Source organism: Astatotilapia calliptera, chromosome 11, assembly GCF_964374335.1.
Source record: "Astatotilapia calliptera chromosome 11, fAstCal68.1, whole genome shotgun sequence".
Taxonomy (NCBI): Eukaryota; Metazoa; Chordata; class Actinopteri; order Cichliformes; family Cichlidae; genus Astatotilapia; species Astatotilapia calliptera.
Genome location: NC_137432.1, coordinates 20,085,176 through 20,106,535, shown reverse-complemented (window position 1 = coordinate 20,106,535; position 21,360 = coordinate 20,085,176). Strand labels below are relative to the sequence as shown.

Genomic DNA, 21,360 nt, shown 5'->3' with positions numbered 1-21,360 from the left:
ATGCAGCTCTTTTCATTGGCTGCCAGTAACATTTCTACACCATAAAAACAGCAGTTGTATGATTTCTATATTTGTATGACAGAATAAAAAACAAAAGTATAACTAATAATAATTGAATGATGGTACACCAACAGGCCCCTGAACTGCTCACTGCCTCATCAGAAATAGTCTCAGTGGAAAGGTAGCTGTCAAAACGTCATTCTTAAAAGTGAGAAACAGTAAGAATAGACTGTGGTATGCCAAATTACACAAGAACTGGACTGTAAATCAGTAGCATAAGTCTTATAGAGTGATGAATCGTCATCAGTATTTACAGAGGTCAGGAGAAAGGTACAACAGTGTCTACAGCCACCTGTAAAACACAGTGTCTCTGTCATGGTCTGGTCCTGCATTTCTGACAGCGGTGTTTGGGATCTTGTCAAAACCGATGACATTATGAACACAGAAAAGTGACTTTCAAGCTCATTAGAATTATGCAAACTCTGTTTTTACCTTATATACGGTACTGTATTTCCATATGTTTTTGTACACTTGCACCCATTTTCCCAGCAAAACAAAGAAATGGAGATAGTTGCAATCAGAAATAAAGACAGCATTTAACAAAAAAATAAATCAAGTTCATCATTAAATAACTCATTTCTTTATTACTCATAAAATATACAGCAATCTCAGTACTGAAAGAATTCATTGGAACTTGAATTCACAGTCATTTTCCCTATATACATGCTAGTTTCTTTCCTCTTCAAGAAAAAAAGCAAGGAAAAGAAAAAAACACTTTTCCATACTAATGAAATTAGCAAATGTATTTTACATAATTCCAGTTAAAAGCATTTGTCAACAAACAAAACTGTGAATTCTTGAATCAGGGTACAATCGAGTGGTTTCTCTCTCTTTTTTTGAAGTTAAAGCAAGCAAAAGTCAATACTTTGACTAAGATAACAGCAAAAATATCATTTAGACAGAAGAAAAATCAAATGCCATCCTATCATTGGTTTACAGTGTTTCTCCTCGCAAAGCTCAGCCTAAATACCTCAGTAAGGGATCAGTGCTTCTCACAAATGTTTAAATACTTACCTAGTGTGCACCACTGTACTTTCACAGCTGCCTCTACAAACCCATCCTTTCTCAGTAACTAATGAAGGCACAAAATGAACACATAAAAAGGGACCAGAAGTACACAAATAATTTATTCTTCAAAGACTAAACCGCAATGGACAAGTCAATGTACAAAATTAAGGTTGCTCGACCTAATAATTAACCGGTGCACATATCAAATTTTTTGAAATTACTCAGATCATTAAAACCTGACTTTTTTTTGTTTTCCTCTAGAGGATAAGGAATTTAAGACATGAAAAATGGGTTTAATAAAAATTTGATCTCAAAAAATAAATGATCTTTTCCCCCAGTATGACTTTTACAGACTTGAAGGACAAGTGCATTCTGAAGGGTGTAGTGTGCGGATATAAACCCATGAACCCCCCCACCCCTCCAAACACACGCGCGCGCACACACACACACACACACACACACATTAACAGAAACAGCGAACCGCCGATGAACCCAAGCCTTCTCAGTCTCATTTGCACAGTTAAAACTGGGTTAAAATGTATCCATGTCTCTTGGTCCCTGTTGGTTTAGCTCTCTGTGATGTGCAACCACCAGTCTACAGCATGTTATTGCCAAACGAGTCCAGGTTTTAGCACTCAAGAAGTCCGTGTTGGTAAAGCAGTGGTCACTGAGGTCCAGTATTAGTTGAAAGGACACCTAGTGCTGGATGAGGTGGTGATGAGCGTTGGCCAGCCTGCTGAACCTCCTCCCTCACTTGCTCGCTCTCTGGTGGTGGTGGTGATGAAGGGGTGGGGTGGGGTGAGGGGGACTCTTAAGGCTCCTGTGGGGGCTTGTGTCTCATTCTGCCCTCCCAAACTCATGGTGGATGATTTTTAAGACACAGCGTGTGTTTATGCATTTATCACTTTCGCCCTTCCTTCAGTACGTCTCTGAATCAGAGTCGTTGAGCTCCTCGTCTTTGTAGAAGCCGTCGTGGTGGCTGATGTTGTTGAAGCTGCAGTATGAGCTGTGCTCGCCACGCAGCACGGGCAGGCTGTCGAAGGTGACGCTCTTAGAGGGGCTGGTAGTGTAATGGTTAATGGCACTGAATGGGAGGGTTGGTGCCGGGGTGCAGGGAGACACAGGCATCATGGTGGCCAGGATGAGGGCTAGGCAGTCTGCCACATCTTTGTTGGGGGCACAAGCCAAGGCGGGCGTGTAACCTGAGGAAATAACAACACAACAATATTTTATGCTCCATAAAATTAATGCAAAGAAAACATTTACAGTCAGCTTCTAATCCTGCTGTGCCCAAGGATGCACACCAAAACCCAGAAGTAAGACAAAAATAATAATAATTAAAAAAAAACTACAGTGAATTTACCATTTTCATCAACTGCAAGGACACTGGCTCCCTTTGCAAGCAGCTCTTGCACTACCACAGTCAGGCCATTTCTTGCAGCCACGTGTAGAGGCCTTAAAAGACAAGATAAATCTTTGAAATCGGTGACAAGCTAGTCAACACTTACTAATTTGTTTTGTACATTTTGACATTAAGAATTCAGTTATTAACAATAATGCACTAACAAGCGAGGTACTAACATGATATGAGTGATACGTACGTCTGTAAGGCGGCATTAGTGGCATTTATGAGGTTTCTGTCTGTAATCTTCTCCAATATCAACAAGGCACTGGTTTCATGTCCCTATGGATGGGTATAAAAAGAGCCACACAGAGTGGTAAATGCTCATCCTTTCTCATATTTAAACACTTCGGCAAGACACTGTGCATACTAAGAGCACAGTGCCACCATATGGTACTACACACCTTACTGCAGGCCAGGTGTAGTGCAGTGTTCTTTGCAGCATCTTGTAGAGTGAGATCTGCTTTTGCACTGCTCACCAGCACCTCTAATGGTGACATGATCAAACACAGGAAAAACAAAATGAAGTTAATTCAATAAAGCAGTTTATTAATTCAATCCTCCACTTGATTATTATGTCCCGCTGTGATATTTGCCAGGGTAATAGTTAAAGCCTTCGTACCGACAGCGTTGGTCTGGCCGTTCTCAGCAGCCATCATGAGCGGTGTCTTCCCCACGGCGTCGACACTGTTGACCTGAGCGTTGTGGCTCAGCAGCAGCTGGAGACACTCCACGTGGTCAGTGAAGGCTGCGGCGTGGAGCGGGGTCCTGCACGTGCAACATCAAAGCAAAGCTCAGTATTTATTCAGTGATATGACCCTTCACTTCCTTACGCTCGTTCCCAGAATCAGGTGCTTTACAATTCTATTCAGGCTTGAATTAATATTTTTCTTGTAACATCATACATGCCTGTTTTTACTGTCTTTGGAATTCACAATTGCAGGGCCCAGTGTGTCTATCAGCATCTCAGCAGCACCTTCGTTGTCATGGATCCTAAGGAATAAAAAACAGCACTATTTAATCTGGTAGATGCTCCGTCCTTACACAAATTGATCGAGAGAAAGCAGCTCTAGGTCTTACACAGCACAGTGGAGGGGGCTGAAAGAATTGCCATCAGCCTTGTGGAAAACCTCTTGCTCCAGCAAAACCTCCACACACGTATCGTGACCTGCAAGAATGAAAACATTAGCTAGTTACAGCATTAACATAGCAATAATGACCAGGATGTGTCAAAACTAGCCTAAGGGTGTGCATAAGAGACCTGTGCCAACGAGGAAGACTGTATTAGTCCCCCTATGAAATGCAAAGTTCGGGTCAAAAGCTTCCCAAGTGCCATTTTTAACAGAAAAACAGAAATTTCAACATAGCATTTCTTAACATACTAGTTTTCTTTAGAAAGCATGAAGGATTTCTATTTGTGCTGCATAATTATTTCACTTTTTTTGTTTTAACTGAGCCATAGCACGAATCACTGCCGTGGAATGATGTCCTTTAATTTACAAGCTTTGAGCAGCTTTGAGCACAGTACAAAAAAAACTTCAGCAAGAGTTTGAGTTTGAGAAAGCATAATACCAAAACCAAAACAAATCAGTTTAGACTTGAGGAAAAGAGTTGTTGATGCTCACAAAGCAGAGGAAGGATATACAAAGTTATCACATCATTTCCAAGTACTGAGAACTGGAGTGAGAAGCATCAATAAGAAATTCAAAGAGAGCCACACAGGACAGAAAAAGTCTGGCAGAGGTAGGAAGCAAAAGATTTCAAAATCTCTGAAAAGGAAACTGGTGAGAGATGTGTCTAAAGACCCCTTAGCAACTGCCAAAACATGAGTGAATGTTTTAGCTAAGCTGGGAATTATACACTCAGAAGAGAATCACTAGAACCATGCAAAGGAATGGACTGTGAGATTGCACACCAAGAAAAGCCAGACTGAAGTATGCTAAGGACAACTTGGAGAAAGAGTATGCATACTGGAAGTGTGTCCTTTGGTCAGATGAGACTAAATCAGAGCTCTCGGTCCACAGAGACACTGTTTGTGTTCGGGGAAAGAAGCATCACGGAGGCTAATAATTTTAACCGTCTTAGTTTTTGTGAAATCATTTAATCTCTGTGTGCAAAGTAAAATAATGTAGGCATCCAAAAAAAACAACTTGGATGCTTGAAAAAACTATAAAAGAAAAATTCCTTTCTTTGTTTAACAGCACCTGGGAAACACAAAATGTTTAAAGACGGGACTAATAATTCTGTCGCCATCTGTATGATGAGCAAGCAATAAACATGGAAAAGATGTGCTTGGCTATATTCCAACCACATTTACTTGGGTGCTTCATTATACTAATCTACTGCACTTAGTGGCAGGCTTGCATGTTCTAACCATCACATGTAAATGTCTTTATCTACACGGAATGTCATCAAAGCCCTCTTCTCTGTACCATTGTAGCAGGCCCAGTGCAGTGGGGTGTAGCCTTGGTTGTCTGTTAAGACAGGGAGTGTTTCCACTGATTGGGCAGCATGCAGAAGGCCTCCCAGTACCCCTATGTGTCCACACGCCGCTGCCAGGTGGATCGGTGTGCGCCCTTTACAGTCTCGCACCAGGAAGCTGGCGCTGTGCTGAAGCAAAGCTTCCACACATTCCTCATGGCCAGTCACCGCCTGAGAACAGAAAACAGGTTTTACCAATGACTGGCTTACATCCTGAATGACAACATACAATATGTAGAAAAAAAAAAACAAGGTTTCAGAGAAACCTCTCAGATACTCGCAGTACTACCCAGTTTTCACAATATTTCCTCCATGAGTGTTGCTTCTTTTTCTTTAAGTTGTTTATTGTACATTTTGAGGGTCTACGTTGGGTCACTGCACTATAGTAGAAGTCAGCCTCTTTTTACTTTCAGTATCTTGACTGCCTTTTGGGCATCCCAAAGCAGAATATTTCCACATCGATTCCTAACATGATGCCTACGTTGCCTTGATGGCAAGGTTTTCTTTTCAATATATGCTGGCATGTCTGTTGTCCAAATAGAGCATATTTGTGTAGAAAGCTGGCACAGTAGGAGTGTTGTAAAGTCATACTGGGTAGAGAGTTTTGCGTCTCAGACTGGAATTCAACTATCGACCTTTCGCTTGCCAACTAAATGTGTAAACCCATACATTATGGAAAATCACACAAGGTCCTTTATATAACTTACAAAAAATATTAGTACTAAAACATTCCAAAAAGCATAACATTAATGAATAAAGAAGATATACAAGCAATAGACAAAGAAAGCAAAAGTAAAAATGTAAGAAAACAACATGTAAAAGCCAGTCCATACTTTCCTGAAGTTCGTTTATTTATTTCTAAATGGGGAAATGATTGTGCTGATAGAATTGCGAGAGGAAGTTTGTTCCACAGAACTGGGCTAAAACAGTTTGCCATTTGTTTTAAGCCTGAACTGTAAAATATGTAACAGCAACTGATTCTGAAGGGTCTAGGGGTGGTATGAGGTATTAGGAGCTCTAACGTATCAAGTAGAGCCAAAATCTTGGGATTCTGAAGCAAATGGGAAGTTACTGTCGTTCTGTGAGTGATGTGTTCCCTGTGATTAGTGTGAATATACTTGCTGCTGTTTTGTACCAACTGTAGATACTGCCGCATCATTTAGGCATGTACACAATGACTTGCAACTATCTAATCAGGAGAAAATGAGGATGTTGACAAGCAATATTTCGAAAAGCGAGACTGGACTACATGTCTGACATGCTGGTTGGTTGGCAATAAGTGAAATGTGCCTTGCAACACAGTAAAAAACAAAAAACAAAACAAAAAAACTGTTGTGATTATTGTGTTGTTGCGATATTTGAAAGACACACTCATTCCACAAAGGCCAAGAAATACACATGTAAATTCTGATAGTGGTAGCAAGATTTAGGTATCCATACTGAAAACTGTGAATAAAGTTATGCACAGAAATATGAGCAAAAATAATGACATTTACTTACTCCTCTGTGCAGGGCTGTCCTGCCCCATTTGTCTTTGGCTTCTACATTGGCTCCTTTATTTAGCAGAGAATACACACAATCTGTGTGTCCACTCAGGACCGCAAGCATGAGAGGGGTTCTAGGAGATATGAGGCAATAATGTTAGCAATGACTTTAGAATAAGAATGGAAATAAAATAAAAAGATTTTCATTTAACTTACTGTCCATTCCCATCTTGAATGTCTACTGCACTTTGAAGATCAGCATTTCCAATGAGCAAACGTAAACACTCTGAGTGACCATTGGTAGCTGCGGGAAAGATTAACTTATTACTTATGTTGTATTTGGGTCTGAATTTTCAGGTTCAGGAAATTTTATTTGTAACTCCACGTCTAACATACCTGCAGCATGTATAGGTGTTCGCTTCAAGGTGTAATCTTTCACCAAGATGGAGGCTCCCTGGTTGATTAGGACATCCACACACTCCACATGCCCTTTGAAGGCAGCCAGGTCCAGGGGTGTGCGCCCTTGGCTGTTTCTCACATCCAGATCCAGCAGAGACTGCACCAGAACCTCCATAGCTTGATGGTGACCATGGTATGCCTGAAAGGTGGATTCCCCCATTATAAAGTTACTGCTGACGCTGGTGACATGTACTGCTCACCAGAAGGATAAAACCAAGTGTTTCAAATTACTCACAGCAAGATGCAGGGGGCTGACAGGGGCTCTGACATCCGCGTCGTTCAGGATGTCTGTCCCTGAGGTTTCCATTAGCTGAATAAGCCAAGACACACATGAGAACCTGATTCAGATATTGTTTCCTTTCCTACTGCATGACTCTGTGCCCTATTTTATATACATAAAAACTACAAAAAAATATGTCAAGCCTTGATTATACTCTGTTATAGACAGAGTTACAGACAGCTGGAGACATCACAGCAGAAAAATCCTTCCTGTTATACGTCTTTGAAGTTTGGCTGAAATCTGTTGCTTGGGGCTTTTGTATTGTAATGAAAATGTTTCTGCAGATGAGTTTGGGCGATCACAAACGAACATCTGTAGGGACCCTTGTGCTCACTGACTAATGAAAAAAATTCCATCACTTGGACTCAACCAGACCCACAGGTCCAGAAAATAAGGCCTCAGTCATAGAGTTTTGTGGTACTTCTTGCTAGTTTTATGAAGAGACTCCTCAGTTGTGAGGCTTCTTCTCTTCTACGAACTCAAGAAATTAAATTTAAAAAAATCTATCAACTAAAGGGATAAAAACATCAAGGACACCAAAAAAAAAACAGGTTACCATTCAACCGAGGGAGATAGTAGCCTGAACACTGAAATTTACCAGAAACCCACCATAAACTCTGAGTCCCACCACCCAGTGGAACACAAACTTAGGGTTATCAGAAGCTTACACAACTATACAGAAAACGTTCCCTCCAAGGTAAAAGAAAAAGGAACGCACACATTAACAGAGTACTTTTAGTTATCAGCAAAGAGGCATGAGACAAAATGTCAGACATTCACCAGGGGAGAACCAAGACGTCATCCAGAGAACACAGACGATTCAAGGAGGAGTAAAAGAAGTCATCTATGCCCAAACAGAACAACCATTTCAGAACAGGTGGTTGCCTAAAACACCAACTATAACACACTTTTGAGATCCCCTCCCAGGTGATTCACTCACTCACATGTTGAAATGTGCAACCCCAATAACGTAATAATGATGACAACAACTCTCTGGACTAAGTCCAAGGTGAAAGCACCACTAGGGGCTGAATAGCTCATAATCCCCATGATAGGATTCTTCACTGTTATAACTGAAGAATCCTCTCAGACAAGAGGTGAAATGTCTTCAAGAGCCTAAAAAGAAGAACTAAAGAACTAAAAATCAACTTACCACATCTAGGGGTGTTTCACTTGCAATCTGTTAAAGAACAGGAAAAAAAACACAAACAAACAAAAAACAGGCAATTCTTTAAGCAGAATTCCACAAAACACAAATATGAAAACAGGGACATGGTGGCTGTTAAGTGTCATGTACTCTGGATTGAAGTTCTTACCAGCTCCAGACAAAGGCGATGTCCATACGCTGAGGCGTAGTGCACAGCATTGTAGCCCTGATTGTCCCGGATCCCTGGATTTGCATCATTTCTCAGTAAATATTCCAGGCACCTGCAGACACAACAAAAGCGCTGTAGTCAAGGAAACAACATGTTGGCTTCTAGTCCTAAACCACTACTCAGCATAATGGATAATGCAGGTGGTTATTTTTACTTTTATCTGTGAAAAACTACAAACATGAACCACCTCCCACACAACATCCACCATTTTTAATAGAGAGAATTTACTGACTTTCCATCTGTGTCAGACGCAGCGGCGTAGTGGAGAGGAGTGCAGCCCCGCTCGTCTAGGTCATTGACGCTGGCCCCAGACCCCACCAGAGCAAACAGGCACTGGTAGTTACAATTGGCAGCAGCGTAGTGCAGAGGGGTCCTGGAAAAGCAAACACAGCTCAGTTCCCTGTTCAAATTTGACTCTTGATCCAAATCCACCAATAAATACTACAAACCTGCCAAAGCTGTCCTTTCTGTTGAAGTCGGCCCCAGTGTTGAGGAGAAGATTTAGACATTCCAGGTTTCTGAGGGGTTAGACAGACAGATAGTCACTTGATTAAAAATTACACAATACTTTAATACTAAAGGCGATATTCAGCCATCGTGTACTGACCCTCCAGCAGCTGCAGCATGTAAACAGGTCCTCCCAAAGTCATCAGGAGTATCAATATCAAAGCCTGCACAGGGTAAAAGTGATTATGAAGGAGACACATTCAGGATATATTATAAAATGTTTTACATTGCACATGATATATTTTTGTACTTTTTTTCCTGTCAGGAATTTCTAAACTACTTAAACGTGAGCTTTGTGTCACGTTGCACTGAAGGCTGTGACAGGGCATGAGTGCCGTTCACCTGAAGACAGGAGCTTTCTGCAGCAGTCAGAGAAGCCACTGAGAGCAGCTAAATGCAGTGGGAACATGCCATGGATTCCTCGTCTGAATGAAAAAACAAAAAACTTTGTATCATACAAACAGTACACAACAATGTTGCTAATGTGGGAATAAAAAAATGACTATTACTAGCACATTACCATTTATATGAGTTACACAACAGATACTACATGTGTGCTTTCAGAAGGAAGGCTCTTCAATATATGTTCTAAGACTTGACTGAAAAATCAACAGAAAGGCTCACGTACTTAGCTGTGTCAGCTCTGTTGGAGATGAGAGTGTTAATGAGGAGTTCGTGGCCGTATCGAGCGGCAATGTGTAGTGGTGTATTTCCGTTCTTGTCTTCACAGTCAATCTCCGCACCTTTAGGGGGAAAAAACAAAAATCAAAGCAAGCATTTAGCCTCTGTTACACTAAAAAGCAGTTTTTGCTTCTGGGTCCAGCATGAGAAACAGCTCACCTTTCTCAATGATTGCTTGAGACCTCGAGAACCTCCCATGGATCGCTGTCATGTGGAGTGGAGTCTTCCCATCTTTACTCTGAATTGAAACAAAAACTTATTATCTGACAAGTTATGCCTTTTTACAGTAAAGTTTAATCCCCAAGTCAATCAGCTTCCCTCATACAATGAGAAGACCTATCACATGTAGGAAGCAGGCACAATAATACACGTTTACACACAAGGAAGCAAGACGTTAGGGCTGTGCGATTTTATACGCTATCGTTTAATTTGTGGTGTCGCATTTTTTCATTGTTTGGATGGCCACCAAGTGAATGCAGGTACAGAAAATACCAGCATGGCCAGCGAAGATGAGGCAGAACCAGGTAACTCCAAACAGAAATACTAAACTAGGGGCTACCTCTGTAGCATGGAAATGGTTTGGTTATGAAAAGTCTGACACAGACCAGAAAACTGTACTATGCAAATTATGCCGCAAACCGGTCCCCAGCACAAACTCACACACGACAAACCTCTACCACCTACGCAAGAATCATGTGAAAGAGTATGGAGAGAGTTTACGGATGGGAGGCCAAAAGGAGCCGTCAGGTGCTCAAAATAAACCTTAGACTCAAAGGTTACAACAGGCTTTTTCCCGCAGCATGCCATGTAATAAATACTCACAAAGAAAATGGTGGTCGTTACAAGTTATATCTAAAAATATATGTAAATACTTAGTTGTTTAATAACAAGCTTTGCCTGGTTTTTACTCACTTTAATGTTGACATCTGCCCCATTGCAAACCAGAAGCTCCAGGCAGAGTGCTCCGTGACGCGAGGCGGCGGTGAAATGCAGAGGGGCAAAGCCCTTCTCGTTCACCTGGTTGACGTTGGCTCCACAGTCTATGAGCTCGTTCACAACCACATCTTGCCCGTTGTAACAGGCCACGTGGAGGGGTGTGTTGCCATATGCATTGGGCTCATTGATCTAGAAAGTCAGGAAAACAGCAGGCAATTAAAACAATTAGAATAAAGTGCTACAAATAAAAGAACAGTTACAGTTAGAACAGTTGTAACACACAATTTAGAGACACCACTGAAAAATATCTCTCCTGTTGAGCTCATACAGTATAGCAGTGTCTACAGTGCGATGGCAAAAAGCTTGTGGGTGGAACCTACATCCACCCCCAAGTCCAGGAGGTATTTAACAACGCTGATCATTCCACTAGAGGCTGCCGCATGTAGGGGGGTGTAAGATTTCTTATCTTTGCAGGCCACCTCAGCTCCATGTGATGCCAGCAGCTTCACCACTTCTATGTGTCCTGAAGATAAAAAGAGATTTAATTACATAATGCTTACACAAAGATATTAGACATGTTTTTTGTTCATATGGCATCTACTCTAATGTAAACATTTAAAAACATTTTAACAGATGATTTTTATTCAAATAAAATTCTGCCATTTAAGTTAATATTGACCACAAGAAGAAAGGAATGTCTAAAGTTGCATAAAAATGAACAAATACCAAAACGTAAAAATCTCTATGGCTGCATTATTTTTTACCCATGTAGGCGGCCCAGTGTATCGCACGGCGGTCCTTCTTGTCAAAAGCATTGATGTTGGCCCCTCTGGAGAGCAAGAGTCTCACCATCTAAAAGTAGCAAAAAAAACAAAAAAAACAAACAGGGGATGAGAAAAAACATCAGGGGACGCTGCAACATCAACCTACCTATCTACCATTTGCAATAAATGTAGCAACTTATATACACTGCATGCAGTGTTTACATATTAGACATACGAGTTCAGTGACTTTATCTTAGCGCTCTTGGATCAATTGTCTTGTCAATGTATGCGTATCTTCACTTTAATATAACAGAAATTATTTGAACCTGCAGGGGTTTCTAAAGTTATTTTTTAACTTGCTGAGCAAACATGAGTGGTGAAACCTTGTCACCCTTTTGCACAGATTCTGTGCAGGTATGCCAACCGAACAAATATAATTAAGATTAAACAAGAAAACATGCATTTCCAAATATCCTGTCTTGTACAGCCAGTAGTGTGGCATTCTTCTCTTGGAGCATACCTCCATAGACTCACCTTTTTCATATTTATATGCTTAACTTGAATCCACTGTATACCTAAAAGATGCTCCAAATAGCTTGTATGCACTTGCATTCATTTGCATGAATTTTTGATAATTCACTTTTAAGATAGCTAATTTGCATGCAAGTACAAGATTACAATGGGTAATTTGCATCCAGACACATGATTGGTCAAGCACTATCTGTGCATCCAGCACCCTTAAGTATGCGACCACAATTTATGACTGCATGCAGAGAGCCCACTCAGTCTTAAGCCATGTCTGAAAATGCAGTTTTTGCTCTTTAATTCAATGTAGCTGGCTCATTAAACATTGAAAAGCTGCCCTCTTTAACTTAAGAGGGTGCCCTGATGTCAGGAAGCATTTGGATGACTGGACCAGATTTTGCGCAACTGAATCCGGGATCAAACGGTCGGGTCGGTTAGTCATGCGCTACTAAAATTCAGCAGACCTATATGTGGATGTTGCTTGTCTCAACTAACACTTGTTAAATGGGCAAATAATGTGACCATTATTCTGCACTGCATGGCAGAGTGCCCACCAGTGTTTAATCATTCTTGAGGCAAGCAGAAACACTTCTTAGAAAGAGATCGGGAACTTCTAATAACAGTCAGGTAAACACACCCAGTAATGCTAGCATACTCTGACAGTTTGCCAGCAAAAAACAATCTATGTAGCACACAGCAATTTAAATCAATCAATATGAGGATTACTGAAGAGGTTATACTCAAAGACATTGCACACTTTACAACCACAAAACCTCACCAACCCTCTACATTAACACTCTGCTCCTTAAGAAAGCTGATACCAAACGTTCAGCTGCTATTTCAATTAATTAACGCGCAACCACATCGATTCCAAAGATGTTAAAGTGCCTCCTTAAGCACAGTTTAATCTAACAATGTCTTAGGGTTTAAATTTACCTCCAGATGACCGCTGAAGGCTGCATGGTGCAGCGCGGTGCGGCCTGCTCTGTCTGACACATTCACATTGCTGAGTAGTGGCACTAGGGCTTCGGCGCAGCGGACCGCCTTATTGGCGGCGGCGATGTGAAGTGGCGTCTGCCAGTTTTTGTCTCGGGCATTTACATCAGCCGAGTGTTTCAGCAACACCTGGACAGCATCCTGTGAAGAAAAAACAACAAGTAGGTTTACATTGTTTGGATATGCAAACCTGTGTCTTGTAGTGTGTATGACAGAGAACAAAGGGAAAATTCACATACCTCACTGCAGGAGGCCACAGCTCGGTGCAGGGGAGTGAGCCACTTGTTATCTTTGGCATTTACTCTTGCACCTAGAAGTGAAGAAGAAAAGGCTATTTAAACTCATATGGTTTTGCTGCATATGGTGCAACGTTTCGACAAGAAGGTATTCAACAGTTTTTGAAGAGACTAAATTAGAAAAGTTCAGAAAAGGCTGAAAGAGGTGTAGAGACATTTCAAATATCTCATCATACTGTATGCAGAGGAATGATTGCTTGTATTCCACTTTGCTATTAAAAGGTGCCATTATGTACACACACACACACACACACACACACACACACACACACACACACACACACACACACACAGCAGTATGTCATGTGCTCCCAGCATTAGGAAGATAATTATAGGCACATCTATAATATTTCTAATATTTCACATTTTAAGAGCATGACTTATTTTCTCTGATTAAAAACTGTTAGATAATCTCTCCAGACACCTGTGAAACTCTCATTTCTACAATCCAAAATTCACCCAGTATTTGTGGCTTCAAGCACTTTCTTGTGATCATTGCATTAATACTAAGAAGAAAACATACCAGATAGAATCAACAGCTCTATAATTTCTGCATCTCCGAGATAGGCGGCAGCATGCAATGGAGTTCGCTTCTCATTGTCCTGTATTAAGTGAACAGGAAGAAACTGCTGAGATTACAGAGAAACAAAACAACTTGCAGTAAACACTGCAATCTGTCTCTTCATTACATGTGCATTGGTCTGGTGTAGCAATACAAAAACACATTTTCCTTAACATTTGCAACACTGTAGTGTTAACAGGAACAAATATTTACACAAACACCACATTGTGGTTTTAACAAATTAATAAAAATAAAAATAAAGAAAAGCCTTGCAGTGAAGGACGAGCGAGTACAAAACAGCCTTATTTTGAAACAAACACCACCACTTGAATATGTAATATTGACGAGGAATGCAGTAAAGAAAAAAAAAAAAAAAAAAAGAGGCAGGTCATGCAGTGCTGTTCTGTATGCTACAATATCTGTAAGAAAGAGCTGCACGAGGCCTTTCAAGGACAACTGCACATTAGGCCCCCCCCAAAAATAACAATAATATGAGGAAACAGATGCAGATATTTGTAACTGTTGGGCTTACCTGTGCATTCACATCTTCTTTTTTGAATATAAGCGAACGTACTTCATCAGGATCTACATTGAAAATAGCTTTCAGCAAAGGAGGCTGTAAAAGAAAGAAAAAAAAAAGCACACAATAAATAAAAAGGACAAAATTATCATGATTTTGATACTTTTCTTTGTGGACATGTAACACCATCTCAGCTTCCATCACTACAATTTGCATACAGAGCAAACCCAATGAACTGCGAGTAACAATCTTGTCTGTCTGACGGGTATTGTTGAAATCTGAGAAAACCAATAATCCGCCAAACTTAAACTTAAGGACTTCAGCATGCTTGCAACACAGGACATACACAACACTCATCTGAAGACCAAATATTGGCATTCAACAAAGCACAAATGAAAGCAATGTAAAAGAGCATTATTCTTTGGGAGAAAGAGAACAAACAATGAAACGATGACTCCGCATGTCACAGACTGCCAAGGCCACTTTTTAAACACCGTTCTGCACTTTCTGTCTGTTGATAAGTAAACATGCCATGTTAGCAGAGATAAACATCGCAGTTTTTGAATGAAGACATTAAAAAAGACAGACCCAAACCTTGTACTCAAAATGAGAACTGTGCTGCTTACTTTCACACAGCCAGGAATCAAAAACAGGAAAAAAAATAAAAGTACACAGCTCCTCTCATTCACCACATTCAACATGATCACAAGAGCAAGTTTTAGCATAAAAATGAACCAAAGTTCTTTGAGAAATCTCTCTTGTTGATCATCGTGTAGACAGAGTGCTAGCAGTGTGTTTTTCAACATGAGTGTATAATGGAATTTTTTCCATCATAACACTTGGGATGTTTCTAAAAAGTGACAAAACATGTGAACACAATAAATTTCAACCTAATAGACATGTTGGCCATTGAATTGGCAACACCTTATAAAAATAAATTGCTGCTATGCTCATTTTCTCAGTTTCATACTGATGACTCCTCACTTGTCCAGTTATGTATAAACACTTGCTATGTGTACATAGGCTTTAAAAACATTTTTGCTTATGCTTAAAAAACTGCTATACCCTTCACATTTTATACATATTAATAATTGCACAAATGCTTTAATATAATTTATACTATGCCTTCTACATAATAAAGTTATGAATAATAAAACTGACTTTGACTTGAAGAACTGGCAGTGTTGTGTATCTTTCTATGACTTCAGTGCAAGCCAAACTCTAAATGCCAAACTCAGCATTTAGAGTTTGCCACACCATAAATGACAGAACTGAGTCTTGAATGCAGCGTTACAATATTCCCTTCATGTTGGATAACACTTTCTGATGCTAGCTTCAGTCTTTTTATGTTTTTTGAAAGAGTCAACCACTCCTGTAATTTTAGACAGACGAAATGCTTGCAATGCTCAAATAAAATCATTGAAAAAACAAAAGAATAACCCAAAAAACAAAAACAAATCCTAGGTAAGTAATATGACTAAAATATATCATTTATGTTTAGCAACACTGGATCGCTTTAAAACCAGAGCAAAGATTTTGGAAACACTGGAGTCTTTGATCAGGATGTTTTCATCTGCATGCCCTGTAGCAAGAGGCTGGGTTGGACAGGGACAACAGTGGAGAGGAGGAGATCCCTTCCAGGCAGAGCATTCCTGACATTTTAAAGTGTTACAGCTGAACCCCCAATTAAAAACTATATTCCTAAGAAATACACTATAAGTGAGAAATCTTAACCTGAATGAATAAGACAGCATATATGCAAAACAAAATGCATGAACAAGAAGTGGCCGAGAGAAGGAAACTGCTTTTAAAATAATCTGCTGCCTGCATCATGAAACATTGCGTTATCTACTAGTGACGTGCGATGCCACTGATTTCCTTTCTGATCAGCTACCAAGTAAAATTCAGACTGGTATTGGTGATTGTGATCCAATACAGACACTTTGTACAAAAACTTAATGTGTTTAGAAAATCCAAAGTATTGTCTTTCAAAATATACCTTCATAATGGATACATGACATCAGACTTCTTGCTCTTATCATTCAATTATGAAGAATTATATATAAGAAAAAAAGCAAAAAAAGGCAAAAAAAAAAAGCCTGAAAATTCAATGCCTACATTTTAAAAGGATTCAATTAACAATTAAAAACATATATGACTGATTTAAAATAATAATAAAGCTGAGAAACATTTCCTAGATACATGTTATTATCTATCTTATGTATGTTTGAATTGTATTTTTAGTGTTACACATCACCAACAGCTCCACATTTTCCCTCTCTGTACCTGGAAAGTATCTGCCTGTAGCACCAAAGGACTTCCTAGCAGCACCTGTCCCTCACCTCTTCTTCAGTTAGCCTCATCATAAACTCATCATCATATTCCGTGTAATGATTTACTTTTGTGTCACAAACCACGTCTTGGCTGTTTGTGGAGCTGAAACGGCTCCACGCATGACTCTGCTTACGATCATCACCTGAGCGAGCGATGCATTTATACAGCTGTATTTCGCATCACTATGACAAGCGGAAGGAGGAGTAGTTCCTACAAATCATTTAGAAAATCCTAATAATATAGTTACTTTCCACTGTGTTCCTGTTAATCATAAACTCCTAATTTACCCCAAATTAATAAAATATTGATATTTTAATATGAGCATGGATTCTAGAACATAAATATCTGGTATTGACAGAATCAATACTTTAGTATCGATCCTCACACCACTATTATGTACTCATAACCTTTACGTGCCTGAAATAGATTTTGGCTTAAAATAACTCAAAACATACCAAATAAGTCTACTAGCTGAGAGAAAACAAAAACACTGAACTTAATGACTCCTCTCTTTGCTTTCCATTGTACAGGTAAAATGATGCAATATACAGGGTACATGCATTCATTAGTATTCAATCATTCAACTTAGCAGGCTGCCCAGCTAGTCAATTAGGTTAATGTGCATGCATGCAGTTTGTATGTGCAAAAGACATTTGGTTTATGAAAGTGCATCTTCAGCAACCCACTTTAAAACATTAATCAAGCACAACTACGTATACTTGCAATCATCTGGTTTTGCAGTACTACTTCCTGATGCCTTTTAGTGACTCATGCTTCATGAAGTTAAATACAGAACCAAGAATTTATACCTCTACCTGACAGAAAAGATATACAATAAAGTAAGGGAAATTGCTGAGTTTACTTCATATAAGCCAAATGTCAAACATTGTAAGGGTCATTGTTGTTATTTCATTTTTTTTTTTTTAAATCTATCAAGGTCACCCTGCTATGGATAAGCCCTCAACAGCTATTCAACACATATGCGGTGCCATGGGTGGATTATTCCCAGCGACATATTGAAGCAATCACGACATTACAAACTTGTACAACCACGACTGCCATCTCAAAAGCGAGCAAGCAAGCAGCATACAGTGGCTTTTTCTTTCTTTCTTTTTTTTTTAAACACAAGGACAATGAACTCGTTTAGTTATTATAATGCCCATGAATGTCTGCAGGGCACAAAGCAGGTTAGAGTTACTGGGGACAAATTCAGCCAACAAGCAGACTCTTGTGGTTCGAACACTATTTGCGCCATGTTAAAAACAAAAAAGAAGGACAGATCTGCATTTTGTTGTTTTCAGTTCTCCGTGTCCTGCATGAGTGGTGGTGGTGTAGGAGATTTTCTATGCTCTTCTCTCACTGCTGGACTGTGTGCCTCCTCTCCTCATACAAGCCAAGCTAGTTAATACCATCACCATGGAGACAGCTCTTTGGCAACTTCCACCGGCTCACAGGAGCCCAGATCATTCAAGCACACACAGACCATAAAAGACACATGCGCGTACATATGTCACAGAATAGCAGGCATGTGCAAAACAAAACCCTTAAAATGATAACACTGAGCTATTCTGGTTTTCACGAAGTAGGTGTCAAGTGTTTTTTTTTGCAGAGTTTAAAATGACACGTCTACTGTCACACTGCCATTGCCCTCATATATTAAAGCATTACACAGCAGTTTACCTGCATTTTTCCCCAGTAACGCGGTACACATGGGTATAGAGTATGCGAATACTAGCTAATAGAAACTGTCTTGTTTTATATATTTTTGAGTTTTTCTATAAGGGCACACACTAAAGAGGTCTGATTACAGGCATAGCTTAACTGTAACAGTGTTATAAATCCTCTTGAACACAATAAAGTCACCAAACTAGCACAAAGCTCCGCTCAGATCCAATCACTCCATTATCCTGCCCCACTGTGACACCAAATAACATAGTTTGGTGAATCAGTGAACAAAAACTATATCGTTATTTAAGGGTTTTCTAAACCTACAGCTGCCACAAACATCACTAGTTGGTTTTGCTAACATAAATATAACCACAAACGTTTAGCTGTCACAGTAATGTCACAATCAACAGATCGCTTTGGCTGTCATGACAATAATCTCACTGTAACAGCAACAGAGAGGAAATTATTGTTTATCAATAACGCTAGAATTGCTCGTAAGCGACTGCACAAACACAATTTAGCATTGTTGTCTCACAATATGCTAACTAGTCACTTCACAAGTGAGTCGCTGGATGCATTTCACGCAGGCTCGGGCTAATTGCTGGAAATAAATACAACATCATTAGCTGCTTTTTAACTCAACAGCCATTTAAGTACATGTCGGAGTGCAAACGTGATGGGAACAACAACGGGGCTTCGAATGTTACACGCAGTACTTCAGCCAGCTTTCACCTCATCGAGGACAATTCAAATTCTAGATTAAGGAAATGCTTCCGTTTCAGAGTCAGGCTCGAAAGACTCGAATTACATTGCGCTGGCGAGCGCTGAAATCGAGGCTAACATTAGCCGGCCACTTGCTCAAACTTACGGTAAACCTCTAACACCAGCCATTACTTACCTGGTCTCGAATTTTGAGAACCACCATATTTGTGGTATTTTAACAGCTCTCATGCAGGTTCATAAAGGAATACTTGTCTCCTTCCGAACAGCAGCGTGTGATCTCGGTTGCTTCTGCCGCTGGTTTTGCTGGAGGCCTAGCGTGACTCTAGCTTAGCTCGCTCGCTAGCTAGCTTCCTAACCTGATGGCATGAAAGCGAGAGGAGTAGCGGAAACTCCATAACATTGCCGCCACCATATTTCACCTCGCCGAAAAGACGCAATCCGATAGGCTAAGAGCGCTCTAGATGTCAGTAAGGGAATCGCTGATTGGTTGTTGCCAGCTGCATTCTGTAACAGCACAGACGCACTTTGTTGAATATTGCACTGCCCTCAGCGCTTATAAGTGTAGATATTTTCTATAAGGAGCAATTTTAAACTCTATATTCCACGTGACATTTATTAACATTGTAATTTACCCATGGTGCACTGCTCTGAATAACGTGGTTTTGAGAACAGCTGAATGTTTTTCTATTTACTAACTGTGACTCATCCTGAAGTTGCACAAGTGCGACAACCATGCAACCGCTGCAGCAACTCCATGGATGCCACTGGGAGTCAAGTGTTGACAGCAGTAATACGAGTTCTCCGGGCTGACGGGGGCCTCCTGGAAACTTTTTTTTTTTTAAAAAGGTAAGCAAACACACAACACAAACACAAAACAGTACTATCTATTTATTTTACGGCGACAACAGTAAAATAGATCTGAAATTTATTAAAACTGACTTATTAAAACTGTGAATTACTGGCGGTCCTAAAATGCGAAATGGGTTTCAGGTCTACTGATCCAACACCGAAATTTGATGAAATACGGCCACCTAGTGACTTCCCTTTTAACTACAAGCAGTGGAACTCTTTTAGCTTATGGCAATCAATTTAAAACAATATTTTATTTTATGTATGTGTTTTGGTGGTGGGGAGTGATTTGTGATTTAAATATTATTTTTTGTCGGCTGCCCTTCTTTTGCATTAGTTAAAAATATTCAGAGCACCCCTATTCATGTACAAGTGTTACTGATCCTAGAGCTTTAACAGGATTAGACAACAAAATCCTTTTACACAAAACAAGTCTCTGCATCATTAATCCTGAAGACAAGGCTGCCTTTTTTGTTTTGTTTTGTTTTTTACATTTGAATCATTTGTGGAATGCAACATTTACATCATTTCCTCTTTTCCGGTAGGACACTACAGACAGGACTAACAGGAATGACAGGAAGCACAAAACAAAAGGGCAGGGATGCAAAAGTTGTCTCTTTATGGTGTCCTTACTGTGGTTCTGTCATAGAGGCGAGGATAGCTCTAGGCATTTCTGGTAGAGTCAATAGTTCACAGAGTACATAGCATTTCAAGAATAGCAGAATGAAGAGGAGTTTCTATCTGCTAGCAAGCAGGGCATCAAACGCCCTGATGGCACCATATGTAATAGTCATTATGATGTGCATTAATGCAACACGTGTGGTGGTGTTCTAATAAAATAGTGTTATGTGTTACATGCAATGTTGTATTGTGTAAATGACTGTCACTGCAAGTAAGGCACCTAATCTAATTATATTTCATGTATTAATAATAACAATAAATACTAATTCTAATTCATAGTATTCTACAACAGTAAAAGATTAATAACACTTGTACTGATTATAAAGTGCAATTGTTCTTTGTGAGAAAATCGTGTCATTAATATGCTTTTAGTGCAACTCTTTCACTATTCAGGCATTTGCCTAGAGGTGTAAGAGGTCGTAGTGTTTACTATCCAACCAATCCATTAGGACTTCAAAAAAAAAAAAAGCGGCATGGCACAGCCAGTTAGTGATGAAGGTAGCAGGGCTTTGGTGAAAGAATGGGGGCTATGTTCACTGACTTTTGGGGGTAGTTTCACATTTCAGTGCAGTGGATTTACAGGTTGGGGGAGATGGAAAAAAAACACCGTTGCAGCTATGTGGATGATTTTGGATATAGACTGGTCACCTTTGCTTGGGGTAATCCTCCTGGATCTGTCTCTAAGCCCTCCCAAAGGCCAAAGTATCCCCAGTGGGGGTACTTTCTCACTGCCAGGGCTGTGACGGAGGGGAGGTTCCCACCAACTCA

General features: G+C 40.0%; 1 protein-coding gene across 1 annotated transcript; it reads right to left on the bottom strand.

The window, feature by feature from the left end:
- Positions 1 to 617: 617 nt before the first annotated feature.
- On the bottom strand, positions 618 to 19,434 carry ankrd28b (ankyrin repeat domain 28b). The gene is made up of 28 exons (XM_026185923.2): positions 19,238 to 19,434; positions 14,350 to 14,433; positions 13,779 to 13,857; positions 13,199 to 13,269; positions 12,900 to 13,100; positions 11,439 to 11,526; positions 11,055 to 11,197; positions 10,651 to 10,863; positions 9,898 to 9,976; positions 9,686 to 9,800; positions 9,400 to 9,482; positions 9,158 to 9,221; positions 9,000 to 9,068; positions 8,783 to 8,923; positions 8,491 to 8,602; positions 8,328 to 8,354; positions 7,130 to 7,204; positions 6,832 to 7,033; positions 6,652 to 6,739; positions 6,452 to 6,569; positions 4,903 to 5,122; positions 3,551 to 3,638; positions 3,380 to 3,463; positions 3,093 to 3,238; positions 2,875 to 2,957; positions 2,670 to 2,752; positions 2,432 to 2,523; positions 618 to 2,270 (listed from the first exon to the last, which is right to left on the bottom strand). Exons 1-28 carry the CDS (start codon positions 19,262 to 19,264, stop codon positions 1,987 to 1,989), a joined length of 3,159 nt encoding a protein of 1,052 aa, XP_026041708.1. The 5' UTR covers positions 19,265 to 19,434; the 3' UTR covers positions 618 to 1,986.
- Between the last annotated feature and the right edge of the window lie 1,926 nt (positions 19,435 to 21,360).

Bases quoted from the DNA above. Each gene is read 5' to 3' on its own strand.
- ankrd28b (XM_026185923.2), bottom strand. From the start codon at position 19,264: ATGGTGGTTCTCAAAATTCGAGACCAG. The intron at 13,270-13,778 runs GTATGTTTTCTT...CTTCACTTCTAG, and splicing joins AGAGCTGTTGATTCTATCTG to GTGCAAGAGTAAATGCCAAA. The intron at 3,239-3,379 runs GCATGTATGATG...TTGCACGTGCAG, and splicing joins TCCAAAGACAGTAAAAACAG to GACCCCGCTCCACGCCGCAG.